Below are 24,611 nucleotides of genomic sequence, written 5' to 3' on the forward strand. Positions count from 1 at the left end.
GAAATATAGACTGAGTGTTTGACTAATCAATTTATTCACAAATAACCGTTTTGTGGTTTTCTTACCAAAGTATGTATGTCTCTCCGCTGCATCGATCACATTATCTCAGGATTGCACTACCAAACTCATCAGATCTTGTTAAATTTAGCCTAATTATTTGGCTAATCTGTGGAACATTCATTTAGGGAGGTTAGATATTTCTTGTTCTATACTGCAATCACTGTAAGGGCAAAAACTAAGCAGAATGGAACAAACAAACAAACAACAAAAGAAAAGCTATAGCACACATACATAAGCAAATGGAGTGCATACCATCTATCATTCTAATACTGTAAACAACATATTATACAATATTGATAACACTACCTACAACAATACAGTTTGCTCAACAGCTCTCAAAGAGACGTGGAGGATCATTGATCTGCCTGTTTTTTCAGAAGTCTTCCTCTGTATATACATGTTCATTCAAACTGTTGGTGGAAAAAGTTCCAAAATAGAAATTTTTTCATCCATACTTTGAATTCACATGCTCTTACATATGGGAGTCAGTCTTTTGAGAAATAAAGTAGACGCACTAATACGGACAGGAATAGAGATGTATAAAAATATGTAAAACCCTACAAAAGGTGTTCTCACTCATCATCAGAGCCAGTCAATGTTCAATTTCTCGTGGAAATGCTTCGCTTTCCAGTGTGCCACTGATATGTTTGAATGTCAGCTCTTAGTGTTTTTGAGATATTCACTCACTAAAAGATACCACCACTAACCCGGCTTCAGTGTGATAAAAGAAAAAAAGAAAAGAAAAAAAAACAAATATATATTTATATATATATATTTCAAAATAGAATGGAATATCCTCTTCTTGGAAAAAAAGAAAATATAGACATCTCAATTGAAACATTTCTCATAATCCAATGTTCTCACATTCTCAGCGGTTTCACAACCATCTCTGTTTTCCTTCTTTCCTGATGATGAACCCTCATGACAGTTGCCATGGAAACAAGACCAGATGAATGGCTTGCCTTTTCATGGTGAGATGTGAGTTTGTCTGAGTGCAGTAGAGTCAGGCCAACCTCCCCCCCCACCAACCCACCCACTCGACCACCACCAACCACCACCTTATCCAGAAGGCATATGGGTGAGCTACGCTTTTGTCTGAAAAATACATAAATAAATTCAAGCCCACTATGCAATGTTCTTAGTAGCATTTTCATTTAACCTTTCCATGTAATTTCGGAGCTCTTTGGAGTCCCCGAGCTCGATGTCTGGGCAAACCCATTTGATGTCGTTCTGACCAATGAGAAGAGGGCTTATGGACGGGCAGCCATTGCTGGGCTTGCTATGGCTGAAAGTGGTGAATTTGACTCGTTTCCGTTTGGTAGTGGGTGAGTTTATGGACTCGCTCTTGTGATCTCTCCCAGTGCACCCCGAGTCAGAGGCCGACCTGTGGACCTGGCCTTGCACACTCTTCTGAGAGGAAAGGCCATTGAGGAGCTGGCTACCCTCTTCCAGGCCCAGCCCGGAGTCCATGGTCCCACCTAGCTCCTCTTGATCAAGACACAAACCCGCTTGGCTTTCCAAAAGCTCCGCGTCATGACCCAACCAAACCCAGTCGTGGGCGTGAGCCATGGTCTCCTGGCCCTCCAATGGGAGCTGCTTGTTGCGATACTTAAGGGCATAGGAGACGCAATTGATTAGGAATACCAGGATGGCCAAGCAGAAGACACCTAACAGGGCGTACATGCCTATTTCCAGATCTGTGAGCCCACGGCGAGTCTGCATTAAGTCATCCTCTGTGTTATGTCCAGGTGGAAGGTCTCCTTGAGCTGGGAATTCAGAGAAATCAACCGGAATATCACCAGCTGAGAGCCTGTCACCGCTTGCTTTCCCTGGAATGGATGTTTTGATGGTGGTAGCACCTCTGTTCATGATTCCAGCCTCCATGTCTGAGATTGAACCTCCGTAGTATGGGGCATTGGGCCTGTATCTCCTGTCGCTCGCACTGTTTCCCGTTTCATCGCCACGGCCGAACTTCACATGGACGTTCGCGTTGCCTGCTGCCAGAAGTGTGCGACGCTTGGTTTTTAGGCACGATTCGGGTCCATACATCTCCAGGCGCACTAACATGCCTTGCCCTTCACCCTTAGCCACCACCACTGGCCACCTCCAGGTGGTGCTTTTTCTCACCAATACCACCTTGTCGTCCAGCGAAGTGGCCGTTAGGACGAAATGTGCAGGGTTATAGAGGTCAAGAGGGGTCATGGAGCCATCGCTGAACTGAAGCCACGCACTGACAAGGGACTCCTGAAAGAGAAACACAACATGAACAAATTATGCTAATTTTCTTGTATCAAGTATGCATAATTTTTTACTCCAATGCAGGACAGTTTGAATGCTTTAAAAGTCCCCAGAACTACATTTCAAAGTGAACAGATGCTCTGATCAGTGGGAGATTCAACAAATCTGCCCGTTTTATGTCTATCAATGTGGAGGAAAGAGGAAATCCCTGCCGATGCAAAGGATTCGAGAAATCAGAAAGGGTTTTAAATGTGAGATGACTCAGAATAAGTGGGCAGCCCCGATCAGCATGATCCACTAACAAACCGCAGCCCCTCATCAATATGCGGCCCGTGTCAAACAACTTTGTCCATAATGACAGTGATTATAGTGATTGGACCTGCTCATGGATAAAACAACCCTACATTTCTGAGAAATGGACATGGAAGTATGCAATATTGTGACCTGAAAACCAGAATGCAATTTGCAATTTAACTACATGGTGTTGAAATTTTGTGAAATGAGAATTCACAGAGGGCAGAGTTAACCAGGATTCAGAAATGGAAACCAATCGATCAGCTAAATGAATGAATGAATAAAATATCAAGAAATAATCAATACATTTATTGTTCAATTAATTGATAATAATAACAATGATAATAACTAATAAATAACAATAAAGAATATTATTATTATTAAAGGGTTAGTTCACCCGAAAATAACATTTCTTTCATTAAGTACTCACCCTCGTGTCGTTCCAAACCCGTAAGACCTTCATTTTATCTTCAGAACACAAATTAACATATATTTGATGAAATACAAGAGGTTTTTTTATCCTCAATAGAATTAAATGACCACATTCAGTGTTAAAATAGTCAACGTAACTACAGTGGTTCAACCTTAATGTTATGAAGCGAAGAGAATACTTTTTGTGCGCTAAAAGGAAACAAAAATAACAAATTTATTCAACAAATTCATCTCTCCTCTGTCATTCTCCTGCACTATTTTCGTTGCAGTGCTTGCAGGTTCTAGGTATCAGTATTGGCCAGCTCATGCTTCAGCACGCATGCTCACATGAACAGGCGTCGGCCAAAACTGAGTCAGCGTTCGGACGTAAACAAGGACGCGCTGAACTGCATTCACTGCATCAGTTGCATACGAGTCTGATATGGTAGAGAAGAAATTGTTGAATACAGTCGTTATTTTCATTTTATTTTTGCATATAAAAAGTATTTTCAGGGCTTTATAAAATTACATTTGAACCACAGTAGTCACGTTGACTGTTTTAATGATGTCTTTATTACCTTTCTGGACCTTGAATGACAGTAATTACGTTGCTTTCTATGGGGATAAAAAAACCTTGGATTCAATCATAATTTGTGTTCCGAAGATGAACGAAGGTCTTACGGGTTTGGAACGACACAAGGGTGAGTACTTAATGAAAGAAATTTCATTTTTGGTTGAACTAACCCTTTAAAATATACTTATATATTTTACTTATTGATTGTAAATAGTTTAATTAAACTACCTGATTAGCATTGTGCATGGTCTCCTGTGTGGTAGCCGTGGCAACGATGGCCCTGTTGCTTCCTGGGCTGAGTTGAAGGTTCAAGGAAAGGCCAGAGACCAGCTGCACACCCAGCTCTGTTATACTGACTTTATCATCCAGAACCCGGATCATCCTCTCAGCCAGAACTGAGTCTGACAATGGGGACAACACCTGGTAAAACACAGACAGAAATGCTTCTGATAACATTGTAAAACAACCAACTCTCTCCTAGTTTCTCATACGAACTTAGCCTGTTCATTTTTTCATGTCACTATGTACAATTTCAAAAATCTAAGTGACAGCTGTCCACCCTCGGCCATATGGCAATATCTGACACACAGGCATGGAAATGACTTCGATATGAAACGTGATGAGAAGACTTCTAATCTGGATCAATTAATAGCAAAGCAGCCACCTCCATATTTCCGCATTCATTATGTTATAATGAAGTGTCAGAAGCCATTTACTTCTGATCTGTAAGTGGGACTTCCACTGTCACCAGCGCACACAGCCCGCACTTGCTTCTAACCATCATTTGCACACTGTGTGGAAGTCCACAGGAAAGCATTTTTCACTCTAAAATACAGCCATGTTAAGGTGGAGAAATGATTCTTATTCTGTTTTTATATCCCACTCTTACTCTAATTTGCCATTTGAATTGAGAGATTTATTAATTAGACATAAAATAAGAATAAGCAAGAGGAGCCTCGGGCCTTACCCAATATTGCGTAAGATGCTGCCCCAGTGCTCCACTTTTTATAAATAGATCTATAAAATAAAAGTTAGTGCTTGCTATGCTACTTCAACAAATCTTTTCTTCCAAATAGTCTACTTTAAAACCAATTCTTGCTCTGTTTTTGAAACCTCTTCTAATTGTAAGTAATTAGTCATTCAATTTAATTTTAATGAACTGCAAAAACAAGAGGGCCCATTTTGAAATGTAATTCTTTCTTTGGTCTAATAGCAAGGTGGAAAACTGGTAATTTGGCCGTGGTTAAGTGGTGGGTTTTTGATTTCAGGCATCTCGATCTATAAAGCAGCACTGGTTTTCAGACTCCACGTATTCCATCCCACCATTACTGGGATTCTTATCTGATTTTAATTTTCAGCAAATGGATCAAATCGAAGCACTCTCCACCTATGGCTCTGGCGTATATCTTTTGCTGTCAGACAGCACTCTAATGGCAATTTCAGCTTGACAAGCAGGTGTATTTATGTGTGAAAGTAAATGTGACATCTGTAAGAAGCAATGTGAGGTTTTCACAGACCAACACTTAATTAGTCTGCCATAAGAAAGGAATATATAGTTTGTGATAGGAGCTGTGAGATGTGCAGATAGACAGCACAGAAGCTGTGACAGATGAGAGTGAGAGATGCTGTCTCTTTCTCGTCTGACAGTGTACACGTGTCACATCACAACTTGGACTGATTCACCTCTCTTCCGCATGGAGAGATTGACAAATGACAGCCTGGCTTTCCAATGAAAACAAGGACGTCGTCAGATTTTATTCATGCAGTATAAACACAAGGGAACTGCGGCTTAGTCAACTGTAACTGTCAGTTTTGTTCCTCCGACATGGGCAGATCTGGTCATGGTGTATTGAGGAAATTGCATAATACGTTATAACAAATGAATCATGGATCAAATTTTAATAATGCTGAAAATCCAAAGATTATTGGATTATTGTAGCAATGCATGCAACCACTTTCACGTACATTTTTTTAGAGTAAGATTTGATTTATGGTACATGGTGGTATAGAGGCTAGATAACACATACTGTATTTTCTTCCTGTTTCTTACCTGAACTTTGGTGGTGCCAATGTTCAGACCGATCAGAACCTGTTCCTCTGACAGCTTGGCCACGCGTTCATCCCCCACCCTTAATGAGTCCCTCACCAGCTCTGTCACGTCCACCTGCCAATCACTGCCCAAGAGGAAGTCTGGCTGACCCTGCCACTCCTCTGGCTCGGCCTCAAAGTGTGTGAGGACACGGACGGTGGTGCTCTGGTACTGCGGACCACAGCTCCGGTCCTTCTTGGCTCCTTCATCCCCGTCATCCTCTCCAAACCTGTAGTAAAGAGAGTAACCAATATTAAGTGTTATAATCGCTTTCTCAACTCTAGTCTATTCTAGTACAATAAACCCATTAAAATGAAAACATTTTACGTGAAAAATGTTCGCATATAAAAAATAAACAGCAAAATCAGTGTGAAAAATTATATAGTTGAAAGCAAATAATAAATTAGAAAATATTCAATAAAAAAATCAACCCACTAAAATTAAGAGTTGAACATGCACTTTCAATCTAAAATTAGGTTGACAGTTGACACTCATTTAAAATCAAGTAAAAAAGACAAAAAAATAAATAAAGTTGACATTTTCTATTCTATTCAATTATAAATCAGTGGGAAATGTACATGGGTGAAAGCAAAGATAAGTTTCAAACATATAACATACTTTATTAAATTGTATAAATAAAAATTAACCTACTATTTGTTTTAAACTTTAGTAAAACTTAATTTATTTAGTTGACATTTAAAAACAAGTAGAAAAGCAAAAAAAAAACAAATCAACTGGAAGAATATATATATATATATATATATATATATATATATATATATATTCTTCCAGTTGATTTCATTTTTTTAGTATATATATATATATATATATATATATATATATATATAATATATGCACTGTATTACATATTCATTTTATTTTTACTTAAACTTTTAGAGATGTCTTCATTATTTAATGCATGTTTAAATAGTCTAAATCTGTCATGAAAAGAAGTTACTACAGTTTATTGTCATTTCATTTAATTGTTTAGATTTGACCAGCAATCTGGAGTAGAAACAATTCTGTTATTAAAAGGTTGATATAAAAACTCCCTTATGTGCAATTTAAGTTTTAACTACTCAGTTTTATCTATTTGAGTGCTGATTATTAAATACGTTTGATTAATTAATTGATTGTTAATTTATTATTTATTTTCGGTTTTCAGCCAGGTGCATCCTGAATTTTCGGTTTCAACCCAGAATTTTCATTTTAATGCATGTCTATGGAAAGTCCCCATAAAACATGGAAACCCATAGTGAGTGTGTGCGTGTGTGTTGAGCAGTGATGTTGAACCTCTTGTAATGGGCAAGTTGCTTCAAAAGGCTGTAAACATGAACCCTGTTCACATTCCATTGATGCATTTCCTCTCCTCACACAAACAGTCCAGACCAGGTGAATGGCGGGGCAGCTCTGACTGTTCCATTATTTTTAATGAGTCAAAACCATCCACAATAAAAAAACAACAGCAGTGGCAGGTTAACATGGTGGCCCTGACCGGTGGGGAGGCCATGCTCCTTTAGACATTTATGCAACGACGCCTGACCAATGGCAGAAACAGTATGACATTTACAGAACACAGGTGTATAAACAGGGCAGACGGCACTCAGCTGAGGAATGTCAGGTCACAAGAGGTCTCAGGAGTAATGAGCTCCAGTCTTACAACAAAAACCGCATGTCTACCACTCTCACAGAGGTAATCAAAATGCTACCTGAGACAGACATGACCTCGAACCAAGGGCATTTATGATACAGCCAGGGTGCAAAATTACCAAGTGCCAAATGTGAGTAAATATGGGCTTTTTGATGAATACAACTCACCAGATGGCCCTTAAAGGGACAGCTCACCCATAAATTAAAATTCTTCAAGATCCATAATGTATTCCCTCATGTCGTTCCAAACCTGCATGACTTGCTTTATTCGGTGGAACAGAAAATAACTTATTAAAAAGTCCAAAACAATACTGGATTCCATTGACATTCATTGTAAAAAAAATACAGAATTTCTTTTTCTTTCTTTTTTTTCAAAATATCATCATCTGTGTTCTACAGAAGAAAAAATCCATATAAGTTTGAAGTAGTCTTGCGTAGCCAGACTTCAGACTGACGACAGAAGGTCTGGATATTGTATTGTTTTGTTCCGCATCATATTTATGGGTGTGAAAATGTAAAGTTGATGTCCCTACGATAACAGACCAGCGTGCTTCTAATAAATTATTCATTCAAGAACGTTGTGCAAGTTTACTGCAACAATGGTGCCGCAAACTGCACATATTTTTGAAAATCCAGTGTTTAGTTGATCCTGATAAGCGCTCAGTGTCACAGTTGTAAACATGACGACTTTCTTCTTCCATGAGAGGGTTTGGCATCACAATGACTTTGTTTCTAGCCGGACCATTAAAGAACGTGACACACACATCTCCCGGAAGTCCTGTAGAATTCAACAAATCAGATGACAACTTCAAAACTCTCAGTGTTTCCAATTTGGTGCCTTATGGATCAGCCAATGGCCGTGACGTCTGAGGCTGAGACAAGGTTTGGAGTAACATGAGGGTGAGCATTTTTGGGTGGACTATCCCTTTAAATACTACAACATACATTATTTAAACTGACATACAAACCACCTAATGAAAACATCTGTGAATCTTCCAATATCTTTAACTTCAATCTAGGATGTCTTGAGTTTATATCATAATAAGCCATCAAATTAATATATTAGGAACAAAATAGTATAATAGTATAACAGATAATAGAGACTTGAATGTGATGCTGCGAGTGACACAATGGTTTGTTTGTCCCTAATATCAGGACAAACCACATTGAGAAACTTCTTTCCTCATTCAAACAGATAGGAGCTGTACTTGCATGTCTATTGCATGTCTATTTTTCATGCATAGGAAAGAGCTGCCTGAGGGAGTTATGAAGATGGCCACCGAGTGAACTTGCCTTAGAGGATTTTGCTAATATCTAAGAAAAAAAGGCTAAATAATTCAACTGTCATAAGAACAAAAATATATATTTTTAATAAAAATAATGTATAATACAGTTTCATAGCCAGTAAGGAATTTTTATGAGTGCTAAAAATTTTATTCTTTAAAGAGGAAGCTCAGAGATGCTTAAATCCCTGGTGGACTGGTACAAGAGGAGGTTTGGTCAGAAAATACATTTGTATCTTTGTATTGAGAACATTGAAAATCGATCAGTGTGCAATTTATGTGCAGATTTAATTCTTATCAACCACACATTACTGATGACTTAACTAAACCACACTTTCTTCAAATGACTTGCAATTTTTCTACTGCTTTCTTTTCTGTCTGTCTCCTGTCATCCTCTTCTCAATTATCATGCATGAGTCAATCTGGCAGGATTGTTTCTGGTGGAAGAGTAATTAAAAATTATCTTGTGGATATCCACAGCGTACGGCAACATTAACCTGCACATCGTCTGGTGCTAGTGCGTAAGAGGCAGGTGTGCCTGAAGACGACCCAGCGGTAATTAAAAAGTCAGCGTCCGCATCCTCCCCTCACCTCCATCATGTGTTCCGGAGGGAGCTCCGCTACTCGTCTGGTGTTACCAAGGAACTCCAGAGCATGAGAACAGCCGAGGGGAGGGTTGATAGAGACAGGGCAGGTGAGCTGGAGCATTATAAGTGCTGTTCAGTACTTAGAGAGTTATTACAGTAAGAAACGGTTGAGTTTTCAAAATACAAAAATATAATTTGCTCCATAATTTGCTTCCTTTATTTTTTAAAAGTATAAAGGGGTCACGTAATATATTTTTGTAACCAACTAATTAAACTAACCAACATTTAGTCATAATTTACGCTCTTAAAAATATGCCAGTAAGAATTTTTTTTTGTGTGTGTGTGCATGGAGCCATAATGCCAATAAAGACACATTAATTGTCCTCTTTCTGAATTAAAAGGGACATTTAAAAATACACTTTAGGATAGAAATGCAGAGCTGCAGGTGCTACACACATTAAAGGATTAGTTCACCCAAAAATGAAAATTATCCCATGATTTGCTCACCCTCAAGCCATCCTAGGTGTATATGACTTTCTTCTTTCAGCCAAACACAATCTGAGTTATAATAAAAAATATCCTGGCTCTTCCAAGCTTTATAATGGGATTGAGTGATACCATAGATTTTGAAGTCCAAAAAAGCACATCCATCCATCATAAAAGCTTTATAATGGGAGTGAATGACCTCTGACCCGACACATGACGTACTGATGAATGAGGATAGAGCGAAACAAAATACCGGTCACAAATTAGAAGTCTAAAATGAGAATTTCAATATAAGAGACGGAAAGCTTGAGTTTGTTGCCCAGCCCTATTTGTGTGAACTACGAGAGGCATCTACTCTCACCTAAGCTTACACTACTCCTACATCCATCATCACTCTTCCGGTCACTCTTTCGCCAGAACTCGACTTGCGTATGGCTGTTACCGGAAGCCAGTGATTATAGTTTATAAAGTTATAAAAATTGATTTTTTCTTACAAAACACACTGCTTTGATTCAGAAGGCCTTTATTAACTCTCTGGAGTCGTATGGATTACTTTTATGATAGATAGATCGACTTTTTTCGGCTTCAAAATCTATGGTATCCCATTAAAAAGCTTGGAAGAGCTGGGATTTTTTTAATATAACTCCGACTGTGTTTGGCTGAAAGAAGAAAGTCATATACACCTAGGATGGCTTGAGGGTGAGTAAATTATGGGATAATTTTTGGGTGAACTAACCCTTTAAGGAACAATGCAGGGTTTTAAAGACTTTTCCACATTTTACTGTCAACTTTACGCTATAGTATAGCTTTAGGATTAGCACAGTATTAGAAATATTAGTATCGACTATCACTGATGTGTAAATGTAGGCAGCCAAACAATCATGTGTTCAAATTATTTCAACTGTTCAATCTGAACTTTCTGGAGAGGGTTTTGAATGCTACAAATTGTAAAATGTGATTCCTTGAAACAAAGGCTGCATTTACATTACATGGTAAAAGAGATCCAATATGGCCGTGTAAACAAGAAAAAAGCACATGGATTCTGATATTCTCAGATCGGTTTTAGGCCTCATTCATATGTGGAAATAAAACTGATATGAACTGGATACGTGCATTTGCATCTGCTATGTAAGCGGACCAATCGGATATTCCCCTGCCAATACGAGTCGTACGCCACAGAAAAAGCAATGATGGTGAAAGATGTCAACTCAGGTGGACACCAACCACAATCACATAAATTTTTTCAATGCCCAGGCTGCAACAAGTAGTCTCCCTTTTTTTCTCCACCTTAAGAGACCAATATTTTGCTGACTTTTAAATATGGTGCCGCAGCTTGTATTATTATTAGTCTTTTGCAAATCACACCTGTTTTTACCTTTTTTTCAGCCTAAGCTTTTCCGGGTCAGTACACCTACCTTGGTTAACCAAGTGTATAGCGTAAATGCAGATATCGAATATGGGTCACTTTTAAAAGATGTAAGCAGGTCGTCAAAAAAAAGAAAAGAAAAAAAGAAAGGATATAGTCAACAAATCGGAATTGGGCATCAGGAACTGCAGTGTAAAGGCGGCCAAAACATGTTGCTAACCTCTGGCTGGCAGCATCTGCAGGAACTTTCCAGCCCCTGATCTGGCTGAGCTCTGGATCAGACATCTCGATCTGCAGGGGGAGTCGAGGCATCCACACGCTCACCTCCAGCTGAGCGCTTAGGTAACTGTAGGTAAAGTTCACCATCATCCTCACTCTCCCACGCGTCTCCTTTCCGTTGACGTACACGTAATCGCACCTTTCGGACACCTAAGAAGCAGGAATACAAATCAGACAGCAGACAAAGCATTCAAGCAACACTGTATTCAAAGCAGCACTAAATTAAAGAAAATTGCAGCTCTGGCCAAGGTATCAGCCTACTTTTCGTTCCAATTTCCTGGCGACCATTTCAAATTTTGAAAGCGCAAAAAATTAGGCCTCTTCTTGTGCTAATCAGCGCAATATGTGAAAAACAGTCTGGCCTTTGTGTTTTGTGTGGCGCTGTTATTCGCTTTCATTCTGCGCTTTAATGAGGAAGATGAGAGCTTGGACAGGCTTTGACTGGCCTGTCCAAGTATTTATTTCTGACTACAGTCAGTAGGGGAGTAGTTGTCTTGATAATGAGAGTGTTTGGATGTCTATATTTCTCAGGCTTTGCGGTTGAAAGGAGCTAAGCAGATGGAGAGATGGAAGAAGACAGAAAAAAAGCTGTGGTCAAGTCTTTCTACAGCAGCGAAGTAATTCATTTGCAGAACATCTATACCGCACTTAGCCAATGCTTATGATAGCTGGCAGAGAAAATCTTATCTCATCCAATCAACCTGAGGGCTTCTTTAATAACAACAGATGTGGAAGTGGACCAATGGCATTGCTTGATTTCTGAGCAGCTGCCCATCAGCTCAGAATCTAAGATGATAAGAGTGTCAGTTGTTTGTGAGATTTCCCTAATGTTGTGCCAGTTTCTAGAGCAGAACTTGTTACATCTCAATACTAGACTGCTATTTTGCATCTGCAATCAGTAGCCAAGCCTTCATCAAGTTCTCATGTGACTGCTCAGACTATCTCAGAGTACCTTTTTTTTTCTTTTACATTACCCGTTTGAAAAGACAAACAGAAAATCTGAAAAGAAATAGGACTTCCTAATTAAATCTTAGACTACTTTTCTATTTGTGACATCAAGTCAATGGTGCATTTATTTGAGCTGTGATTAACTTTAGTTTTCACAAACCATTATACAGTGTGCATCGAACCCTGTGAAATGAATAAGTCATGTTGTGATAATGGCTACAACATAATTATACTGTATATGTAAACTCAAAATCACATTGACTTTCACGACAGAATTGCGGAAAGGTGGATTTAAATAACAAATGCCAAATACAAAAAAATACTTAAATGACAAGGTTATTTAGGATGGTTCCAGTTACACCACTAACGTTTTTCTGTTGTTGACCACACAGGTTTCAAAATGCAGATGTAGAATGATGAATGTGTTTCTTGAGCAGCAAATCAGCATATCAGAATAATTTCTGAAGGATCATGTGACACTGAAGACTGGAGTAGTAGCTACTATAAAGTCAGCTTTGCCATCACAAAAAAAAAAAGTTACATTTTAAAATATATTAAAATAGAACCCAGTTATTTTAAATTGTAATACTATTTCAAAATTAGAGTCACATAAGTCAAATAAATGATTAATCTCGAATTTTTGAATGATAGTGTATAATAATTAGGTTGTGCACAATGATCTTTTACTGTACTGCATTCTTTGCATTTAACTTGGTCAGCAGTGGAGAATCATTTTTCATGTCGTCAAAAGCAAAATGTAAAATATTATATTAAAATGAAAAAGAGTGATTTGAGGGGGCAATTATTATTGTGGACCAATTTAAAGTTTCTCAAATGCACTAATATATTTAATTTGTAAACTTAATTCCTACATCTTCCACTGGTGGAATTTGGAGGTAATTAGATAAACATACGGATCAGCAATTAAAAACCAATATATGACTCAATGGTCCAGTTAACAACACCTGTCATTGTTAGATATAAACCTGCTGTGAGCTACTGTATTATATAAAACAATGGGGACAAAATACAGCATGGTAAAAAGTAAATGACACCTAGGCTTGTAATAATGAACAACTGCAATGAACTTAAACAGTGTTATAATTCCCCACAGCAATTATATCTGTTAAATCTGTCTGGATCTTCCCATATAAATGACATAATGGAACAATTTGCAGTTTTACATTGACAATTGTATACTTTACTTCCTCATTTATAAATTGAAATCTCCCACAACAGAGTCAGAGATCCTTAGAGGTGCTCTGGTGGCCCATGAAGGGTATTGCTTTGAGTGCACAGGCTGACTGAGTGTAGAGAACATGGGTCAGTCTAACTTCACTGCAACATGCCCTGTCTGTAAGCATCATAACTAGCAAGTCTGGCAGGGCATTAATCAGGAATATTAAGACTGCTGAAGAGAGGGACACTTACAGAGGACGTTGAGATCCCCGCAGTGAACTGGGTTGGGTACTTAATGACCCATTCATACAGGCACACAGAGAGACTGGACTTTGCTGCCTGACGCAAACACTGTCCCTTTTTGCCTGTCCATCTCTGACTGAGGTAATTAGGAGAGTGCATCTTGAGCATCTCTAGACGTTCACCGCAGGGTGAACACAATGTTTGAGATTAAATAGCAAAACGTAGAGGTACCCTGTTTTGTTGTCACTCACAGTAACACTTTTCACAGTAAATTTACAGCTAAGCAAACAGAAAATAATCAACTGCTTTAAAATCAAGTCTGATTCAAATGAACTGCTGTTCAATTAAACGTGAGAAAATAAAATATATATTACATATAATTAAATGTAATATATAATATGTTATAAATAATATGTCATATATCAAATTAGTATCAAAATAGTCACAGTCATATTGCTTCAATGTAGTTTGCTCATTTATTTTATGTTTTCAGAAGAATAGCTTGACCGTACTTTCCTACAAATGCAAAATTCATTAACGTCAAAAGTTGATGCTTTTTTGGTTGAATCTTAATTGACTTAAAATTTCCACACACTGTTTTCTCTGAATCTGAGCACAGTTGAGTCAAACCCTTTTTGAATAAATGTGTAGTAGTAAAAATGAAATTTCTGTCATCAAGTACTCACACTCATGTCGTCCCAAACCCGTAAGACCTTTGTTCATTTTCAGAACACAAATTAAGATAATTTTGATAAAATGCAAGGGTTTCTTAACCATTTTGAACTGTTTATTACAATTTATTTAACAATTAATGAGTCAGCGTTTCGACATTAGACACTGAAGCCTGCACTGCGTTCACTACGTCAACTGCGTATAACAACAGTTCAAATTGTTAAATAAACTCATTATTTTTGTTTTGTTTTTGTGCACAAAAAGTATTCCTATCGCTTCGTAATGTTAATGTTGAACCGCTGTAGTCACATACTATTTTCGCGATATCGATACCTTTCTGGACCTCAGAAAGTGCAATAATGTTGCTGCCTATCTGTGGTTTAGAAAACCTCAGATAGATTCTCAAACACTGGGTGAAACACACTTCCCTTAATACACACACATTTGCATGAACACACACAAACAATCATACTGATAGTGTGTCATCTAAAAGAATCTGCTCCAGCTCTACAACTTATGTACATTTCCATAACTATCCTGACTTCTGTCTCTGTCTTTTCCTCTCTCATTACTCTCTCAGTCTGTCCATCTATCTGTATGAGAAGAAGATCGCCTCATTTGCTGGACTGTCTAGACAGCTTGAAATTGAAAGAGATCACCAAAGAAATATTGCACATCAAAAACATTAACAGTTAAAAGTGTTTCCGGGGTTTTATAATCTCATCTGACAAATACAATATCAACAGCTGCTAACTGAAATGCCCTTAAGAAAGAAAAAAGCAAATTCAAACATTAAATTGGTCTGGGAACTATAGTAGAAAAATAGCTACAGATTTTCACAGGCTTTTCAATCTTGAAATTGTTAACCTAGAGTTTTTTTTTAATTTTTTTTATCTTGGGTAAATGTGGTTCTGGTACTACTAATGTAAGCGTTCCACATTTCAATTGCATTATTTGTCATGACACAAGAAAACATACTGAATACTGAACATTTTTGGCCAAGTGGTCACACCAAACTTGTACTCATTATTCTCCACCTATAATTCAAAAAATCACTATGTGGCAGCTATATTAGAGGCCAGATGGAAGGAGCTCTCTTCTCCAACCAAGGAGGATATTGTTAAAATGGTTGAATCTGGTCAATTGGTTTTGGATACTGCTCATGTGCAGGATGTGAATGCTCACAATGTCCACATAATTATTTCAAAGCACAGTAAGACCACTGCCATGCAGAATGTAAAGTGCTGTGGCTGGTCAAGGAAGACTAGTGAGCATTTTGACAGAAGGAAGAAAATCACCTGAATGTGGGACCACCTCAAAACAACTTCTAACGACCTCCAACCTCCATTTCATCTTGAACTGTAAGCCAAAAGCTATAAGAGACTGGATTAAAATTTGTTTACCAGTAAAGAAACCATTTATTAGTTTTATCTGCTGAAAAGAACACCTTGCATTTGACAAAGAAAATAAGGACTGGAGTATGGAGGATTGGAGCCGTGATCCGCAGTCCAACAAGTCAAAATTTAACAATCCAGCACTGAATGGTTTCAGGCATGTTTGTAGGAGACGACTGGAGTGTTTTTAATGCCAAATGCATGCATGGTGCCATTAAGCACAGCAGGGGAAACATAATAGTACTAGGGACACATGTCTTCAGCAGGTGTTAGAAGGATCGGCAAAGTCGCTGGCACTTTGAAAACGGACCAGGAATCCTGCTGAACACAATGTAGCCAAGTATGGAAGATCTGTTTGGAGATCAAATGTGTATTTTCTAACATGATGCAACAAAATTAATACAAATATGCGGTTGCCATTTGCCATCTCCATTCAACAATGCCGAGGTTTTTTAGTTTATGATTGCTAACAACTGCATTGTTTTACACTTTTACACTATTGTATACACTGTATGAATTCTTTTTGCATCACTGAATCATTTTCCTATCAGTGTTAAGCTGCTTTGAAACAATCTGTATTGTATAAAGCGCTATATAAATAAAGGTGACTTGACTTGACGTTTGGCACTACAATTCATGGCATACTTATCAGTGAAAAAAACATGTAGATAAAACATACAAAGGCAAAGTGTCTTCAGATGCTCTGAATCGTGTGTGTGTGTGTGTGTGTGTGTGTGTGTGTGTGTGTGTGTGTGTGTGTGTGTGTGTGTGTGTGTGTGTGTGTGTGTGTGTGTGTGTGTGTGTGTGTGTGTGTGTGTGTGTGTGTGTGTGTGTCATCTTTGGTGGGGAAGGAGGGGGATTCCTCTCCAGAGGTCAGTGTTTCAGTGTGGGGTGTTCATCAGATAATTAAACCCGAAGGGAGTAAACACACACACACACACATTGTCATTTTCTCCCTCATAAAATGCTCTCATATTTGTTCCCAAATGGCAGAATGTGGAAGGCACAAGCTTGTTCTGTATAACATCCCTTTGATTTTTCAACTTGACAACTGAAATTTAGAGCGGTGGAATGTATATTGCTTTACATCAAATCTAATACAGTCGCCTTAATACACTATGTGTGCCCTCCAACAGTTCTTTTGCTATCTTGGTTATTATTATAATAATACTCAAGTGTGTCAGCAAGTTCTTTCATTGTGTGTTATTTTAATGAAAACCATCTAAACTACGGAAGTGCATTACAGTAAATCATGCTGCAGACCACATCACAAGATCTCACTAATAACTAATTATATGTACTATATATATATATATATATATATATATATATATATATATATATATATATATATATATATATATATGTGCTGGTCATATAATTAGAATATCGTGAAAAAGCATTTTTTTATTGTAAATTATTTTTAAAAATTAAACTTTCATATATTCTAGATTCCCTACATGTTAAGTAAAACATTTCATAAGTTTTTTTTTATTTATTTATTTTTATTTTGATGATTAAAGCATACAGCTCATGAAAGTCCAAAATCCAGTATCACAAAATATTAGAATATTTCCTAAGATCAATCAAAAAATGGATTTTCAAAACAGAAAAGTTCAAGTTCTTTAAAGTATGTTCATTTGTACACTCAATACTTGGTCGGCAGCACATATTACAGCAAATGACTTGCTCCTAGCACAAATTACAGCATCAAGGAAGTGTGGCATGGAAGTGATCAGCCTATGGCACTGCTGAGGCACTATTGTGCCTTCAGATCATCTGTATTGTTGGATTGACTGTTTCTCATCTTTCTCTTGAAAATATCCCATAGATTCAGGGGTCAGGCATGTTGGCTGGCCAATAAAACACAGTAATATCATGGTCAGCAAATCACTTGGAAGTGGTTTTTGCACTGTGGGCAGGTGCTAAAGTCCTGCTGGAAAAGGAAATCAGCATCTCCATAAAGCTTGTCAGCAGATGGAAGCATAAAGTGCTCCAAAATCTCCTGGAAGATGGCTGCATTGACTTTGCACTTGATAAAACACAATGGACCAACACCAGCAGATGTCACGGCCCCCCAAATCATTACTAACTACAGAAACTTCCCACTAGACTTCAAGCAGCTTGGATTCTGTGCCTCTTCAGTCTTCCTTCAGACTCTGGGGCCATGATTTCAACATGAAATGCAAAATTTACTTTTATCTGAAAAGAGGACTTTTGACCAATGTTCACTGTCCAGTTCTTTTTCTGTACTTTGTTTCTGTTTCAGAAGTGGCTTGGTAGTCCTTTTCCTGAAGATGCCTTAGTGTGGTGACTCTTGATGCACTGACTCCGGCTTCATTTGACTAATTGTGAAGCTCTCCCAAGTGTCTGAATCGGCTTTAGTTGACAGTATTCTCAAGCTTGCGGTCATCCCTGTTGCTTATGCACCTTTGCCTACCCAATTTCTTCTTCTAGTCAACTTTGCATTTAATATGCTTTGATACATCACTCTGTAAACAGCCACCCCATTCAGTAATGACCTTCTGTGACTTACTCTCTTTGTGGAGGGTGTCAATGATTGTCTCCTGGACCATTGCCAAGTCAGCAGTCTTCCCCATTAGTGTGGTTTCAAAGAACAAGAGATAACCAGAATTTATACTGTAGGGATGGTCATTTAATGAAACTCAAATGTAAATATTCTAATACTTTGAAATACTGGACTTTGGACTTCCATTAGCTGTATGCTCTAATCAAAAAAAAAAAAAAAAAAAAAAAAAACTTTTCAAATGTTTTACTTTACATTTAGGGAATAAAATAATTTACAATTAAAAAAACATATATATATTAGGGGTGCAACGGTTCAAATTGCTCACGGTTCGGTTCATATCACGGTTTTAGGGTCACGGTTTCGGTACGGTTTGGTATGTGCTATGTTTAGGGAAAATAGGACTACTGTCAAATAAAAATAAAGAAAATAAAAACAAACAATCAAACTACAAGCAACATCACAAATAAGTACAATAAAGTATTGTATTCAAATAAAATAAACAGAGCTTTTCAGGTTTTTCAGGTATCTTACAGTAGTTTTCAGGTACAGAAAATGGATAAAGTAATCAAATATAAAATAACACTGCATATTATCTTAACTGTATAAAATAAAGCTTAATCATTATTGAAGTTACAAAAACTATTGTCAAGAGCAGTGAGTGATTTCTTTGTTATTTGTTGTTTGATTTAACATTAAAAACAGGCAGCGGGAATAGTTTTTTTTCCCCTTTAAGACATGCACGATCCAGTTACACATGGGCTGTCTTTCTCAACTAATATACGTTCACTTAAGACATAACCGACTATGTTTGCTAGGATACTCGCCAAGACGGGCATGTTGACATATTTTTTTATGAATTTGTCCGCTGAAGCGCAAGACTTGAAAGAGAACTCAGTATTTGCGCGCTGACTGAAATAATCGTGTGCGCGCTTCGGATGAGCGCACACAAATCTTCTCACATGTCCGAAGGGGATATTTGCTTTTTTATGACCTCAATTAAATAATTAAAACAATCAAAATACTGTATGAGGAAAATATTTTATACAGTGCTCAGCGTAAATGAGTACACCACCTGTGAAAAGTAGAATTTTAAACAATATCTCAATGAACACAAAAACAATTTCCAAAATGTTGACAAGACTAAGTTTAATATAACATCTGTTTAATTTATAACATGAAAGGTTAATAATATAACTTAAATTACACATTTTTCCGTTTTACTCAAATTAGGGTGATGCAACAAAAACTACTACATGTAGTACTTTGTATGGCCTCCATGATTTTTAATGCCCGCACCAAATCTTCTAGGCATGGAATGAACAATTTGGCAACATTTTGCAACATCTATCTTTTTCCATTCTTCAAGAATGACCTCTTTTAGAGACTGGATGCTGGATGGAGAGTGATGCTCAACTTGTCTCTTCAGAATTCCTCATAGGTGTTCGATTGGGTTCAGATCAGGATCCAATGAATCACTTTCACCCTGTTCTTCTTCAGAAATACAACAGTGGCCTTAGATGTGTGTTTAGGATCATTGTAATGTTGGAAAAGTGCATGACGACCAAGGGCATGGAGTGATGGTAGCATCTTCTCTTTCAGTATAGAGCAGTACATCTGTGAATTCATGATGCCATCAATGAAATGCAGCACTCATGCAGCCCCACATAAGGACACTGATACCACCATGTTTTTCTTTGTATTCCTCACCTTTGTGACGCCATACAGTTTTGAAGCCATCAATTCCAAAAACATTTATCTTGGTCTCATCACTCCAGAGTATAGAGTCCCAGTAGTTTTCATCTTTGTCAGCATGGGCTCTGGTAAACTCTAGGCGGACTTTTTTGTGCCTGGGCTTTAGGAGAGGCTTCTTTTGTGGACGGCACTCATGCATGCCATTCCTCTGCAGTTGTAACAAAGGCGGGACTCAGGTAGGGATCCATGTGCAAAGCTTTATTCAAAGTGAACGTTGTCATACAGGCAGGGTCAAACGGGAGCAAACGGGAACAACAAGGAACAGGCAGAATCGTAGTCAGGGTGCAGGCAATGGTCAGGACAGGCAGCAACGGGTCAACAAACAGGAGACAGGCAGGAACGGTAACACAGGACAGGCAGACAGGATAACGCTTGGTAATGCAACACTTGGGAAAACAAGACCTAGCAACAAGGTGGTGTGTGTATGAGTGTTTTATAGTCCATGTAATGTGTTGCAGGTGTGACTGATGATGACTGGCAAAGAGGATGATGGGAACTGTAGTCCGGAACTTGACAGGATTCATGACAGAAGTGTACGCATATTGTGTCAAAGAGGAAATAGTCACCCTAGTTTGGCTTTCTTCTTCAGATAACTGCAGAGAACTTGCATGCCGATTTTCTTCAGCCCTTCTCATCAGAAGTCGCTCCTGTTGAGGTGTTAACTTCCGGGGACGACCTGGACATCTGTGAGATGGTTGCAGTTCCATCTTTTTACAAAGCTTTGCTGATCTTCATGTAGCCTTCACCTTTCTGGTGTAAAGAAATTATTTTCTTTCTCAGATCTTGTGACATTTTCTCTTCCATGTGGTGCCATTGTTGACAGCATGTAATGGGAAGGGGTTTTAACACACTTTAATAGTCTGCCGGACTCCTGTGTAATGAATAATTAGACTCACCTGTGGTTGAATTCTTGTTAAATTAGACATTTGATGTCTAAAATTTAGCTTTGCTCCAGAGATTTTCAGTGGGCTGTACTCGTTTTTGCATCACCCTAATTTGAGTAAAACTGAAAATGTTGTTCTCTAAGTTATATTATTAACCTTCTTTCATGTTATAAGTTAATAAGATGTTATATAAAACTTGTCAACATTTTGGAAAATGGATTGTTTTTGTGTTCATTGTGTTATTGTTTAAAATGTTACTTTTCAAAGGGGGTGTACTCATTTACGCTGAGCACTGTACTTTTACAAATATTTTAAATACAAAAAACAAAACACTTGGTTAGGGTATTTATATGTCAAAATTATTTGGCAAAAAGGTTATTTGGTGAAAGGTTTTATTTTACTATGTAAAAAATTTATAAAAAAAAATCACAACAAAAAACTATACATTGACTACAACATAATCAGTTGTTAATATTTCATTGGTTCTCTCTTGTTTTTGCATGTATTCATAATTTCTTTGTATAAGAGCATGGCCAAAAATTATGTCCACACAATTTGGCATGTTTCATCAAAAACAAAACATCTGACTCCAAGCACAGCTTGGTAATATGATTACAAAATCTTTAACACGTTTTTATATTTAAATGAATGTCAATTTTCCTAGGCTGGACATCATTTTTGCTTACTAGTGTATATAGAGTAATTAGTGAGACCTTGAAATGTGGTGTATAAAAAGTTAGTATGTTTACTAAGGAGACAAAAGTGTAAATGAAAAGCATACAGATATTATATATAAGAAATGTGATGAGCAAGGAAATTATTATAAATGTGTTTTTTTTTTTTGTTTTTGTTTTTTTTTAATTGTGCATATTTACATACATCCAAACAAATTATTCATTTCTAACTGGTTCTAGTAATTAATGAGACCCTGTGATGTGATGTGATGTGATGTGAGATGTGCGGCAAGATTTAATGTAAAGCACTTCTATTGTTTAGATGGTTTTTATCAAAAAGATATTTCCACCACAGAATATTATTAAAGCAAATAATTTGAAATGTGTTGGAAATTACACAGTAATAGAAATGTTCATGTTCAAATGTTCATGAACAAATTACATGAACTAAGGTGAGCGTGAAGTTTTTTACAAGTCCACAGGGTCAAAAGTGCTCATACTGTAGCTGAAGAAACAAACATCCACATGTGTGTGGTTTTTCATGTTAGTGACCTGTGCATGTCCCTGCCTACCTTAACCACGTCCTCATCTGTTGAGCGACATTCCACCGACTCGGTCACATCGGTCACAGTACCTTCGGTTCCAACGGTGACCACTTTCACTGGCATGGCAACAGTCTTCCCGGTGAGCACTGCGGTGTTAAGGATCTCTGTCTCCTGCACACAGAGGGCAGATCAATCAGACTGCGTTAACTCAGGATAATTCACCCGTCATTATTCACACTGTCAGCTACAGCTCTTCAGCGCCAACATCGAGTCGCGCTATTAACCCAGTGAGTCATATCATTCAATTAGAGTCATCAGCTCTGGAGAGTCTCGGAGTGAGATGGAGTGGTCTGTTTAGAGCCAAACAACATATCCTGTTTTTATGAAACTGATCCACTCTTAAATAATATTAACATGAAAAACACACCCACGAAAAAAGTCCACTATCGAGCCACTTCAAAAAGAAAGAAAAAAACATATTTTCACAAATATTCAGAAGAAATATTCAGTGCTTTCAAGTGCTTTCAGGATTTTAGGCTGTTTTATCACCAAACAGGCAATAATATAATTTCTTATTAAAATATATTAAAAAACATACATTTATATTTATTACATGTAATATTTATATATTAATTAAAATAAATTGTTATTTTAGCTAAATGTATTTTTTCACATTTTTTTTATTATATACATATTAAATGAAAAATAAAATAAAAAAATAAATGAATTAGAAAAAAAAAATAGCATTAAAAAAGCTAAAATATTAATAATTTAACATAATAGTATTAATCCAGATCCTGTATGGGCGATAGAAATAGTGATGATTGCCTGATGAAGCACCAGTAATAAAGATTCAAATGATTCTTACAGTAAACATCAGTACCCCTGTGGGAAGTTCCGGAAATATACTTTATATAGAGAACAACATCAGGGCAAAACATTGTAGGCACATCTTATTTTCACAGAAATATCCTGTAATTATGGAGAAATGACTGCTACGGTAACCATTTCTGCGAATCCATTCTCTATGTATAATCTTATCTAAAACACTCCATGTGTTCAATCTACAGTTCAAACAAACCAAAGGAAGGGTAATTAGATCACTTAAGTCTGACTTGTGTTTTTTCTGCTGGCTGGGGCTATAGGTGAGGAGACAGCACACAGCTGCCCTCATCATAAACCATGGGCCACTTTGAGATGGATAAACTAAAATAAAGAAGCCCTCTGCTCTGCCATGGTTGTGTTCTTCATCATAGTGTCTTTTCTTCTCTTGAACGTCACAGCTCTCGCCATTCTTCTTTAGAGAAAACAGATAACATTATTTAATCCTTAACTGTGGATAATGAAATTTCAAGCTTGTTAATAAGACTGAGGTCTTCTGTTCCTTTTTTTTTTCTCCAGGCTGATCCCACTTCAGGCTTCACTTGGCAGCTGATTCTTATTTCAATCATTTTCACTTTAATGCATCACAATTGTGAGGATAAACGAGCCACTTCCTTTCTTTCCCTTTATGCGTTTAAGCCGATCATTATTTTCTATCTAACACAGGCTGCGCTGTCTACTTCTGAAGTAGAATTTGAATACGCCATTTCCCTTGATTTCAAAATTATGTAAATGTGCAATAGGAATGTAGTTGGAGCAGTTTGAGCTTGGTATTCAAACCTTACGCTTAGACATTTTGACAGGGAGTTATCGCCTGTGTTTGATTTGCTGTCAAAACATTAATTTATCAAGACCAGGAAAATGACTCTGATAAATATTCCACAGGATGGAATGGGTGAAGTGTTTACAATTTGCTCTCCCCCATTCACTCGCTCCCCGCTCAGAGGCATTCAAAGAACTCAGCGACAGTGTTCGGCAGACAAGGTGCTTTCAAATGTCTTTCAATGTGTCCATTCACCGGCTGTTAAAACTGAACAATGTAATTTTCAGTCAAGCCTGAAGATTACGGAGTGAATTAAAAACAGAATTCCAGAGTAAAACAGGCAAAGCGGTGGAAAGCCTCTCATTGTGATGCCACAGACTCTGATGGGTGGCTTTACTGTAAAAAAAACAAAGTTGAGGTGAGGTGAGTTAAGTTCAGCGAGGGAGGACAGTTTTAAACCACACAGGTCAAATCCATTGACCCTTGAGAAATACACTGTCTGACTCGCAACTATATCAGGCAAGAATGAGACCAAATTCCAACACCCAAACTCCAGAAACTCGTAACCTTGATGACCAGATGTCTTCAAACTGTGTTGAAAGGGAGAGGAGACGCTGCACCATGGTAAACATGCCCCCGTCCCGATTTTGAGACCTGTAGCAGGCATCAAATTTGAAATGAGCTAATTTTGTGTATAAAATTGTAAAATTTCTCAGTTTAAACATTTGCTATGTTATCTATTTTCTATTGTGAATAAAACATTGGCTCATGTGATTTGAAAGTCTTTAGTTTTTATTTTATTCAAATTTAAAAAATGTCCCAACAATT

General features: G+C 37.5%; 1 protein-coding gene across 1 annotated transcript in view; it reads right to left on the reverse strand.

Annotated features, from left to right (window-relative positions):
* Window positions 1-1,185: 1,185 nt before the first annotated feature.
* si:dkey-112m2.1 (transmembrane protein 132C) overlaps window positions 1,186-24,611 on the reverse strand; it is a 182,401-nt gene continuing 158,975 nt past the window's right edge. The window contains 5 exon segments of the mRNA XM_067375380.1: window positions 1,186-2,304; window positions 3,806-3,997; window positions 5,628-5,895; window positions 11,259-11,467; window positions 22,166-22,309. Coding sequence (XP_067231481.1) covers window positions 1,186-2,304; window positions 3,806-3,997; window positions 5,628-5,895; window positions 11,259-11,467; window positions 22,166-22,309 — 1,932 coding nt within the window.

This window comes from Chanodichthys erythropterus, chromosome 22, assembly GCF_024489055.1.
Source record: "Chanodichthys erythropterus isolate Z2021 chromosome 22, ASM2448905v1, whole genome shotgun sequence".
Lineage (NCBI taxonomy): Eukaryota > Metazoa > Chordata > Actinopteri > Cypriniformes > Xenocyprididae > Chanodichthys > Chanodichthys erythropterus.